This window comes from Carcharodon carcharias, chromosome 3, assembly GCF_017639515.1.
Source record: "Carcharodon carcharias isolate sCarCar2 chromosome 3, sCarCar2.pri, whole genome shotgun sequence".
Lineage (NCBI taxonomy): Eukaryota > Metazoa > Chordata > Chondrichthyes > Lamniformes > Lamnidae > Carcharodon > Carcharodon carcharias.
This window is the reverse complement of record NC_054469.1, coordinates 148,304,040-148,316,369: the sequence shown is the minus strand read 5'-3', so window position 1 is coordinate 148,316,369 and position 12,330 is coordinate 148,304,040. Positions and strand designations below refer to the sequence as shown.

Here is a 12,330-nt window from a genome sequence, read left to right as displayed (position 1 = left end):
TGGTGCACGATTGGAAACCTAAGGGGGGGGTGAAATTGGGTTTGGTGGCACTTATTCTTTGGGGGCCACAAATCTCCTTAAGGTTCCAAAATGGTGTCCATGGCCACTCTCACTTCTAAGGGCTTCAAGTGCTATATTGGTGAAGGGCTTATTGTGCATGCACTTGATATCAGCCAGAAGTATGCAGAACTAGAAGACAGACATGATGTCAACCTATGTGAAACTGTGCAGAAATGAGAAGGGACTTGGCTGAGGTGGACTGGACAGCATTGCTGGAGGATAAAACAATGGAAAACCAGTGGGAAACACTAAAAAGCGATATCCTAATTGTTCAAAGTAGACATGTCTCCTACAAAAATAAGAGTGGTACTGCCAAATCTAGACCCCCCTGGTTGTCTAGAGGAATACAAGGGAATTACCAATACATTAATGCTAAAAGGTTAGTTAAGCAAAAAGTGGAACCTATCAGAGATGAAGATGGAAACTTGTGTGTAGATGCAGAGTCTGTGGGAAGAGTTTTGAATGAATATTACAAAGGAAAGGGAGGAAGTAGATATTGTAGTCCAGGAGGAACACTGCGAGACATTGGATGGGATAGTCATAAAGAGAGAGGAAGTATTCGAAGGGTTGAAATCCTTAAAAGTTGATTAGTCACCAGGGCCAGATGGATTGTTTCTGAGGCTGCTGGAGGAAGTCAAGGAGGAGATAGTAGATGCTCTCAGGATGATTTTCCAATCTTCACTAGATACAGGGGAGGTATCGGAGTACTGGAGAAATGCAAACGTAGTTCCATTGTTTAAAAAGGGATCAAAGGAAATGCCAAACAATTATAGGCCAGTTAGTCTTACATCGGTGGTGAGCGAATTAGTAGAATCAATCCTGAGAGATAGGATTAGCGGTCATGTGGAAAGGCATGAATTAGTCAGGGATGGTCAGCATGGATTTGTTAAAGGAAGGTCTTGCCTCACAAATTTGACTGAGTTCTTTGAGGAAGTGACAAGAAGGGTTGATGAAGGTAGTGCAGTGGATGTTGTGTACATGGATTTTAGCAAGACATTTGACAAGGTCCCACATGGCAGATTGGTCAGGAAAGTAAAAGCCCATGGGATTCAGGGTTATGTGGCAAACTGGATAAAAGATTGGCTTTGTAACGGAAACAAAGGATAATGGTTGATGGATGCCCTTGTGAATGGAAAATTGTCCCAAGTGGTGCTCCACAGAGCTCGGTGTTGGGAACCTTGCTGTTTGTGTTATATATTAACGATTTGGACATGCATGTGGGGGGCATGATTGGGAAATTTGCAGATGGCACAAAGATTGGCTGAGTAGTGGATAGTGTAGAGGATATCCATAATCTCCAAAACGATATAGATGGATTGGTGGAGTGGGCAGTAAAGTGGCAGATGGATTTTAACATAGAGAAGTGTGAGGTCATACATTTAGGGAGGTCAAACAGTTACAGGGATTACACAATAAATGGGAATATATTAAGAGGGGTAGACGAAGTGAGAGATCTTGGCGTACGAGTGCACAGGTCCCTGAAGGCAACAGTTCAAGTAGACAAGGTTGTAAAGAAGGCATATGCTTTCCTTCATTGGCAGAGGTATAGAATATAAAAGTAATGATATAATATTGGAATTGTATAAAACACTGGTGAAGCCACAACTGGAGTATTGTATGCAGTTCTGGTCACCACATTACAGGAAGGACATAATAGCTCTGGAGAGAGTGCAGACAAGATTTACAAGAATGTTGCTAGGGTTAGAAAAGTGTAGCTACGAGGAGAAATTGAATAGGTTGGGTTTTTTTCCTTAGAACAAAGAAGGCTGAGAGGTGACTTGACTGAGGTGTACAAAATTATGAGGGGAATAGATACAGTGGACAGGATAAAATTATTTCCCTTGGTGGAGAATTCTAGAACCAGGGGACATAGATTCAAGATAAGTGGCAGAAGGTGTAGGGGGGACATGAGGAAGAACTTTTTTACTTAGAGGGTAGTGGGTGTCTGGAATTCGCTGCCCAAGTTGGTGGTAGAGGCAGAAACTCTAAACTCTTTTAAAAAGTATCTGGATCTGCAGCTTAAGTGCTGTAAGCTGCAGGGCTATGGGCCGGGTGCAGGAAGGTGGGATTAGAAAGGGCACCTGGGTGCCCTTGGGCCGGCATAGACAAGATGGGCCGGATGGCCTCCCTCTGTGCTGTAATTTTTCTATGGTCCTATGGTGTGGAAAGCTGATTTGACATTAGCGCTTCCATCCTGGAGCTCCATGTTCCAGCTTATGCCTTTTCTTAACTTCCCAAAGCTGAACACCCATCAATGGCACAAAAGAACCTCCCATCCACCCCTAGTGCTATTTAAAGGGATCTGTGTTAATTGCTGGGTTATTCCTTCCACCTGTTGCTGAAATTCTATACATTTTGGGTGCTTTTCCATACTTAAAAGTATCAAGAGTCTATAGGGCATTGGCTGGTTCTGAAGTATTTTTTATTTGTTTATGGAATGTGGGCGTCACTGGCTAGGCCAGAATTTATTGCCCATACATAACTGCCCTTGAGAAGGTGGTGGTGAGCTGCCTTCTGAACTTCTGCAGTCCATGTGATGTAGGTACACCCACAGTGCTATTAGGGGGCGAGTTCCAGGATTTTAACCCAGTGGCAGTAAAGAAGCAGCAGTATATTTCCAAGTCAGGATGGTGTGAAGCTTGGAGGGGAACTTCCAGGTGGTGATGTTCCCATGTGTCTGCTGCCCTTGTCCTTCTAGATGGTAGCAGTCGTGGGTTTGGAAGCTGCTGCCTAAGGAGCTTTGGTGAGTTGCTGCAGTGCATCTTATAGATGGTACACACTGCTGTCACTATTTATTGGTGGGGGAGGAGTGCCAATCAATTGGGCTGCTTTGCCCTGGATAGTGCCAAGCTTCTTGAGTGTTGTTGGAACTGCACTCATCCAGGCAATTGGAGAGTATTCCATCATACACCTGACTTGTGCCTTGTAGATTGTGGACAGGCTTTGGGGAGTTAGGAGATGAGTTACTCGCAGCAGGATTTCTAGCCTCTGACCTGTTCTTGTAACCACAACATTTATATGGCTAGTCCAGTTCAGTTTCTGGTCAGTGGTAACCCCCAGGATGTTGATCTGGGGTATTCAGCAATGGTAATGCCATTGAATGTCAAGGGGCAATAGTTAGATTCTCTCTTGTTGGAGATGGTCATTGTGTGACACTTATGTGGTGCGAATGTTACTTGCCGCTTGTCAGCCCAAACCTGGATATTGTCCATGTCTTGCTGCATATGGACATGGACTGCTTCAGTATCTGAGGAGTCGCAAATGGTGCTGAACATTGTGCAATCATCAGCGAACATCCCCACTTCTGACCTTATGATGGAAGGAAGCTCATTAATGAAGTAGCTGAAGATGGTTGGACCTAGACACCACCTTGAGGAACACCTGTAGTGATATCCTGGAACTGGGATGATTGACCTCCAACAACCACAGCCATCTTCCTTTGTGCTAGGTATGACTCCAACCAACAGAGAGTTTTCCCCCTGATTCCCATTGACTCCCATTTTGCTAAGGCTCCTTGATGCCACACTTGGTCAAAAGCTGCTGAAAGGACAGTCACTCTCACCTCACCTCAGGAGTTCAGCTCTTTTGTCCATGTTTGAACTAAGGCTGTAATGAGGTCAGAAGCTGAGTGACCCTGGTGGAACCCAAACTGAGCAGGTTATTGCTAAGTAAGTGCCACTTGATAACACTATTGATTACCCCTTCCATTACTTATGGCTGAAAATTTTCTTTTGCACTGATGTGCTGGGCTCATCCACCATTGAGGATGGGGACTTTTGTGCAGCCTCTTCCAATGAGTTATTTAACTGTCCACCACCATTCATGGCTGGATGTGGCAGGATTGCAGAGCTTAGATTTGATCTGTTGGTCGTGGAATCGGGGCCATGAGGTTACAGATTGTGGTTGAGTACAACTCTGCTGCTGCTGCTGATGGCCCACAGCACCTCATGGATGCTCAGTCTTGCGTTGCTAGATCTGTTTGAATTCTATCCCATTTAGCACGGTGGCAGTGCCACACAACGCAATGGATATTCTCAATGTAAAGATGGGACTTTGTCTCCACAAGGTCTGTGCGGTGGTCACTTTTACTGATACTGTCATGGACCGATCCAACTGTGACAGGCAGGTTGGTGAGGATGTGGTCAAATATGTTTTTCCCTCTTGTTGGTTTCCTCACCACCTGCCACAGACCTAGTCTAGCAACTATGTCCTTTAGAACTCAGCCAGCTCAGTCAGTAGTGGTGCTACTGAGCCACCCTTGGTGATGGACATTGAAGTCTTCCACCCAGAGTACATTCTGTGCCCTTGCCATCCTCAGTGCTTCTTCCAAGTGGTGTTCAACATGGAGGAGCACTGATTCATCAGCTGAGTGGGGTGGTACATGGTAATCAGCAGGAGGTTTCCTTGCCCATGTTTGCCCTGATGCCATGAGACGTCATGGGCTCCAGAACGATGTTGAGGACTCCCAGGGCAACTCCCTCCCGACTGTATACTACTGTGTTGCCACCGCTGTTGGGACTGTCCTGCTGGTGGGACAGGCCATACCCAGGGATGGTGATGGTGGTGTCTGGGACATGATCTGTAAGGTATGTTTCCGCAAGTATGTCTATATTGCTTGACTAGTCTGTGAGATAGCTCTCCCAGTTTTGCCAGTAAGGAGATCTTTGCAGGATCAACAGGACTGGGTTTGCCGTTGTCATTTCTGGTGCTTATTTTCAGGCAAAAAGTGTAAGTGTCAACTTGTACACAAATAATATTTTCAAGGGGTTGACTTGTGTACTTGATTTGTGCCTACACAGGATGAAATGAAGACCAAAACAAATGAATAATTGAAATCTGGAAAAGACCATTGCCCCCTCGACTAAAATGTGCAAAGTTGTAGACTTAGTTTCCATTGTCTGCAGTCGTTATTTTCCTCATTCATTGTACGCTAAGGTTCCAGCATCACTTTTCACCATTTAAATAATCAATGGAATAAAGTAAAGACCAAATTATGGTAGAAATAACAAAAGCATGAGAAATTCGTAAAATTGACAAGCGGTATCCAGTCTCTCACTTCTAACCAGAAGATTTGAAGAACCTCACCATGGCATGATAAAAATGTACTTTGACAATTTTCTTGATTTTAGTGTCTTAAATCTTCATGAGCATCTCTGGAATTAAACTTTGGTTCTGAAAGTTTTTGTCTTTGATCACTAAAAAACTAAGGTTAGCTTTTACATGAGGTAATTGAAAAAATATGGGGCAGAATTTTTCGTCCTGCGGGCGGGCATGGGCCCAACCCGATCAGGAGTGAAAGTGTGCGACTATGTCGGGCAAGTGTCCCGCCGTCATCACGCACTCTTGCGACCTTTCGGTCAGCGGGCGCGCGAGGGGTAGAAGCACGCCCGCCGACACTTAAGAGGCCTAGTAAGACCTTTAAGCAATTAAATGATTTGTATTTTTCGCTGCCTGCTCAACCGTTTGGCTGGCGGGCGGGCGAATAGGCCAGGCGGCCTTTGCATTGTTTATGAAACCTCATCTATAGGCGGGATGAGGTTTCTAACGGTTACTAAAAAAACAATAAAAACTTTTTAACATTTCTTACATATCCTTCTTCATGTGACTGAATCACATGTGGAGGCATGTTTATATAATTTGTAAAATTTTTATTTTTATATTTAAAATGTTTCAGCTCCCTGAGGCAGCTCTGTACCTTCATGGAGCTTCCCAGGGCATGTGCAGACTTCAGCACTCACGCTCCTTCTGCTCCCACCCCAGCAGCGCTGAACGTTTCAGCACGCCTTTCATGCTGACTGGCCGCTAATTGGCCAGTCAGTGTGAAATTGCGGTGGGAGCCTGATCACGGGCAGCGGTCTGTTTTGTGGCCATTCCCGGGCCAGCCCACTCCTCCCGCCTGACTAGGGGAAAATCCTGCCCGTTAACTTTTGAGCCAAAAATCATGGTTTGACTGTTATGAGATTGACTTTTACGTGGGTATTTACAGTAGTTGGCCTTGGCAATAACAAAGATATGTGGTCAAAGCTCATCTCAGGTCCAAGTATTACACCGAGGTTGTGAACGGTCTGGCTCAGCCTCACACATTTACCATGAAGATGAATGGATTTAGTGGCTTGTGAGCAGAGTTTGTGGTGGGGACCAAAGTCAATGGCTTCAGCCTTCCCAATATTTAACTGGAGGGAATTTCTGTTCATCCAGGTCTGGATGTTGGATAAGCAGTCTGACAATTTAGAGACAGTAGCAAATGAAAGATGTGGTGTTGAGGTGGGGCTGGATGTTGTCAGTGTACATATGGAAACGGATGTGTTTTTTGATGATTTGACTGGGGGACACCAGAGGTAATGGTACAGGAGCAGGAAGAGAAGCCATTGATGCTGATTAAGATTATTTAGATAAGATTATATAGATAAGAATGCAACTAGGCGAGCGTGGTCTCACCATGCTGGAGGACAGTGAAGGGACATTGGAGGAAGATGGTGTGATCAGCCATGTCAAAGGCTGCAGACAGGTTAAGAAAGGTGAGGAGGGATAGTTTTCTTTTGTCACCATGATATAGGATGCCATTTGTGATTTCGGCAAGGGCAAAAGCCTGATTGGAGGGATTCAAACATGGAGTTCCAGAAATGACAGGCATAGATTTGGGAGGCAACAATACATTCAAAGACTCTGGAGAGGAATGAGAGATTGGAGATGGGGTGGTAGTTTGCAAGGATGCAAGGTCCAAGTGTTGGTTTTTGAAGGATAGGGCAGAAGAGAGCAGATTTCAAGAAGAAAGGGACAGAACCTGAGGGGAGAGAACAATGTCAACTAATATGGGGACCAGGAAAGGAAGTTTATTAAGTCAGCAGTTTAGTGGGAATAGTGTCTATTCTGCTCCGTGGGCACTTTCTCCTCCTTTGAGCACCTCACCTCATTCCACCCTTCCCCTCTCTCATTCAAAATCCTCATTCTCTACCACCCTGCCAAGTACAAGAAAAATTGTCCCACTAAGGTGTCCAGCTGCTTCCCCACTTAACTTCTGCACTGAGCGATTTCTCATCCTCAGTGATTTCAACATCCATCTCATCATGCTCTCTCTTCTGAATCCACTGCTCTTATCAGTCACAAATGACACCCTATGTGACTGTGACAAAGGTTAACTATCCTAAGTAGCACAGTCACATGTTACCAAAGGGTTTCTCGTGGAGTCTTCATTATTTTTTCTTTGCAAGTGGGCAGCTAGGCCAGGCGGGTGAATACACGATCAGCCTCTGTGCTGCATGGCAACTGAGGCCAAAGTGTGTGACAGTTGGGCTTGTGTGAGTGCTTGGATCCAACATACCGCTGATGGGCCAGTATATGTGATGGGGATGTGTGCAGACAAGGAGGTTAAGTGTCACTTGACATATCACTAAATCTGTGCATTGTCATTGCAGAAGCATACTCGCATCGCAAGGACTGGAGGTAGAGTGTCTGACCTGAACCTGCTCACCTCTGCAGAGGAATAGGCGCTGCAGATTGCAGGAGAGGAGGAAGGCCAAGTGATCACAGGGGCAAAGCTAAAATGATCAGGCATAAGAGTGAAAATGTATCCAACATGGTGTTGGTTTGTAGGCACACAGGAGACATGAGGAAATGCAATGCGGTGGCTCATAGACTGTGCTGATCCTTAATGTGGTTCTTTTTTCTCTCCACTGCAGGTCTTCATAGTGCCCAGCCAAGGTCACAGCCATGGCATGAGTAAAGACACCACTAACCCAGAGGATGCACTGTCACCTGCCTCTTCCACAGTCTCCACCAGTGCAGTTATACCCACATGGATTGTGGAGGCTTCGTGTTTAGAATCAGGAGCAGAATTTGGTGAGCACATCACAAGCTGAGGGAGACTGTGGCAGCCAAGGCACCTGACACTCAGAGGACTGCTGGGGAACAGACCAATGCTGAGCTCCACGCTGGTGATGGGCCTTTGGTTGTGACCAAAAGAAGCCTGCTGGGCGCAGCAAAAGGTAGGGGAGTTCATGGCAGAGGTGCCAGAGGCCATGCAGAGTTTTGCATGGAGGATAGAGGAGTTCATGCAAGGCACGTATTCTGCTATGTCTCAGGTGTGTAAGTGGATGGCTTCCTCCGTGGAGAGGTTGGTGACCGCCATGGAGAGCCAATTCCAACATATCACTCATATGCTCTCCACCTCTATTCTTTCACCCTAACCATGGGCTCCATACAACAGTGGTGAGGTGAGAGGGAGTGAAGCACCTGGACCTCCCTCCAGGTGCCCATTCTCCTCTGAGAGACAGAGAGGTGTCATCATGTACAGAGATGGGGGAGGAGCATGTGCCAGCTGCCCTGGGGGTTTCCTCTCAGGGCATCACCAGTGTGAGTAGCATTTCCTCATTTGGTCTGCCATTGACCCCATTGCCTCCAGTAGACAAGGTCGAGGGTCTCTAATGCAGGAGACCCCAGTAAGCCAGAGCTCTCAGGGCATCAGCCTCCTGAGATTGCCACCATGGTCATCAAAGGTAATTGGGCAGTTCACTGAGCAGACTCCCTCCACCTCAGCTGTTGATGGCGTGGTTACCATAAGTGAAAACTTAAGACTTTGAGAGCATAAAGATGGCATGAGTGTTTTAAGAAAGCCCAATTGTCACATGTAAAGATTGCACATTATACTGTTTTCACTTTGTTCACCTGGGCATCGTCGTCATTTGTTGGAACTAGCTTAGTTAGAGAGCTATATGTACTGACACGTCTCGTGATTGGCACACATTGATGGTTACAGGGGAGTTAGGGATATTTTCTTTATTGTGGAGGAAACGATGTGTGTTTGTGTTCACTCTTTATTGAATGTTCTTGCTAGTGTCCAGTTTTGTACTCGCCAATCTGTGGGATATGGCTGAACATGCAAGCTTATCTCACCCTCCCTTCTTTGCATTGACAAGGAGATTGTCTCTTTTAGGTGGCAGAAGATGCAAGTTCAGAAGTAGCTTTGCCAGGGAGGCTGGCAGTGGTTGGTAAGCATCCCCAGCAGGTAATAGAAGTCCAGTGTAGGAACTATGATTATGTACGTATTGCATTCTTGAGCAAACCGGGTGTATATTAAGTGGTCTGTGGTATTCCTTACTCACCCTCTCCATCACCTTGGCATCCAGTAAAGGCTTATGCACACTCATTGCCTTCCCCTCAGGCTCATCCAATTCATCCTTATCTGAGGAAGAGTACTGTTCCTCCCACTCCTCCTGTTGCAATGGCTCTCCATGTTGCATGGCCCATTGTGTAGTGCACAACAAACCATAACTATTCATGATACTCTCTGTGGTGTGTACTGCAGTGTCCCTCCAGACCAGTCAAAGCAGTGGAAGTGAATTTTCAATAAGCCAATGGTTTGCTGGATGATGGCTCTTGTGGAGGTGTGAGCTGCATTGTGGCGCCCTTATGTTGTGCTCTGGGGATGCCTCATTGGCGTCATCAGCCAGATCAGGAGGGGTTAACTCTTGTCACCCAGGATCCAGCCGTCAACCCAAGCAGGGGCCTCAAAAAGCTCTGGGAGCTCCAGTGAAGCCCAACGCAAACTGGAGGAATAGCACCTCATCTTCCGACTAGGCACTTTACAGCCTTCCAGACTGAATATTGAATTCAACAACTTTAGATCTTGAACTCCCTCCTCCATCCCCACCCCCTTTCTGTTTCTTCCCCCTTCCTTTTGTTTTTTCCAATAATTTATATAGATTTTTCTTTTCCTACCTATTTCCATTATTTTTAAATCTTTTATGCCCTGCTAGCCTTTCCACCCCACCCCCACTACAGCTGTACCTTGAGAGCCCTACCATCCATTCTTAATTAGCACATTTGTTTAGATAATATCACCACCTTCAACACCTCTGTGTTCTTTTGTCTGTGACATCTTTTGATTATCTGCTCCTATCACTGCTTGCTTGTCCCTACAACCACACCCCCCCCACTTCCCCCACTTCTCTGCCCCCACCCAACCATCCCCCCCCCCCCCCCCCCCCCCCCCCCACCTTAATCCAGCTTATATTTCACCCCTTTCCTTAGATTCACTCAATTCTGTTGAAGGGTCATGACGACGCGAAATGTCAACTCTTTTCTTCTCCGCCGATGCTGCCAGACCTGCTGAGTTTTTCCAGGTAATTCTGTTTTTTGTCTGGGAGCTACTAGTTGTACAAAATGTAGGTGCCATGGGAGCTCCCTGGGAAATGAGCACAGATGTGCATGAATCTTTGTTTGCAGTCACAGGCCAATTGTACATTCAAAGAGTGAAAGCCCTTGCAATTCACAACTGCCTCTGGCTCCACATGAGGGCGCTCAGTGACCCCTTGCACTATATAGAAATTAGCGATTACCTCGAAGCCCAACGTCCTTGCTGTCCTCATCTGTGGAGTAATTGATTAATCCATTTTCATGATGGAAGAGGGTATTGGTCACCTCCTTTATGCACCCGTGTATGGTAGCTTGTAATGTGCCACATCTGTCGCCAGTGGAGCCCTAGAAAGAACCAGTGGTAAAAAAATTGAGTTCAGCAGGAGACTTGAGGGCCACTGGCATAGGGTTCACGTGGCTGCAGGTCTTCCGCAGGATCTCATATATCTCTGTGACCATTTCCCAGGACAGCCTTAGCTATCTCTGGCCTTGCCTCTCTGAAATTTGCTGATATAAATTACATGTGTGTAGATGTGCCAGTGCCCATTTTCTACAATACTTTCCATGGATCCCAGCCTCCCCCTCTGGTGCTTCCTGCTTCTGGCCTTGCAGCATCCTCTCCTCCTGCTCCCGAGGTTCCAAGAATATTGGGTGTATCAGACCCATAGCGAATCCATCAAGTTAACTGTGAAGAAGGCAGGCGATTAAATGATCACCTGTGTGTTCATTGCTCAACAGCTGTATGGATGAAAACCATGAAATTTTCAAATCCTCCAATGGGTCACACCCTAAACTGCTCCCGCCTCCTCCCATCTCATCCCTCCCCCGCCCCACATGGCCTCCTGCCACTTGGGCCTGGGTTCCTACCAGCTTAATTGTAAGTTTGATGCAATCAATGAACAGCAACAGAACCGGAATTAGCCTCCACCTAGGATCTGTCATTATTCACACACACTCTGTCACCTTCTAGTTTGAGCCATTACCCTTGACCCTTCGAACATTGCTATGCTCTTTCCCTCCCTCATGAAAACCTGCTTTATATCAAAAAATGATTTTGAGTCTATTGGCTGGAAACAGCTAATTGAATTTGTTTGGAAAAGAGACTAAAGCCTCATTCCAGTGATTTGAGCTGACAGCCAAAGATAACAACGCAAATTGCAACACTATCAAACACTGAACACACTCAAACACCATTGGGATGGAGCCTACTTGTCAGCAAAAACCCACCAAAGACAATGACTTCAGGGGAATGTGTATGAACCACATCCCCTAATCCATTAGCACAGCATCCAGACACTCATCTGGATACTCAACTGGATGGAGATAAACCATTAGATATGACCACTTGGACAATAGGACCCCAGCTGAGGGAAGGATGCCCAGATATAATCCAATAAAGCTATCATTGGAATATACTGACCATGACTTTATTTGGGTCCCTGAGCATTTGGAGAGGAAAGTTTATGTGACAAGCTAACCTTTTGGATAGTTTAAGCACCTGCTTCCTCTACAGAACGTGACAAGCCGCCGAAAAGTCGAAGGAACAAGACCCAGAGTGGGTTCCTTCATCTCTTTCTCTCTCCAACTTCTAGGTTTTTGAACCCTGTCTGTTGATTGTGATTATCCAGGTGCCACAGACAGAGATTTTTGAAAGAAATTAACCCAACACGACTGTCAGCAGAGGAACAGATAAACCGTCTGTTGGAAGAATCGGGAACAACGAGTGAAAGCAGCAGGATCGCCAAATTCATTCTGACACCAGCCAAGTCTCCAAGCTCCATGAACTGAATACCTCTTTAATCTTACACAACTCTAACTTGTTTAAATCTATCCTTCCCCACTCTGTAATCTATGTATGAAATTCCAATTTGCATGTGTGCAAAAATTGGTGCATATTTTATTATTTTACTTTTACAGGGTTATGTACAATAAAATCTATCCTATTTTCTTTGTTAAAACTCAAGAAAACCTGTCTGATTGTGTCTTTTATTATCACAGCACATAAACAGTTAAACACTTGCTGAATTGACAAGTAGATCTGTTTTAACAAAACAACTTGTTGTGGTCAAAAGAGGAGGAGGAAAAGGGGGTGCCATGGACCTCTCCTTGTCTGATCATAACACCTCTGTGTTAAAT

At 45.7% G+C, this 12,330-nt stretch overlaps 1 protein-coding gene across 1 annotated transcript in view; it reads left to right on the top strand.

The window, feature by feature from the left end:
- The window catches only part of hibadhb (3-hydroxyisobutyrate dehydrogenase b), a 170,650-nt gene extending 158,525 nt beyond the window's left edge, over positions 1-12,125 (top strand). Inside the window, exon 7 of the mRNA XM_041184714.1 lies at positions 11,823-12,125. Coding sequence (XP_041040648.1) covers positions 11,823-11,982 — 160 coding nt within the window. The 3' untranslated portion in view covers positions 11,983-12,125. The remainder of the gene's footprint in view (positions 1-11,822) is intronic.
- Positions 12,126-12,330: the final 205 nt, after the last annotated feature.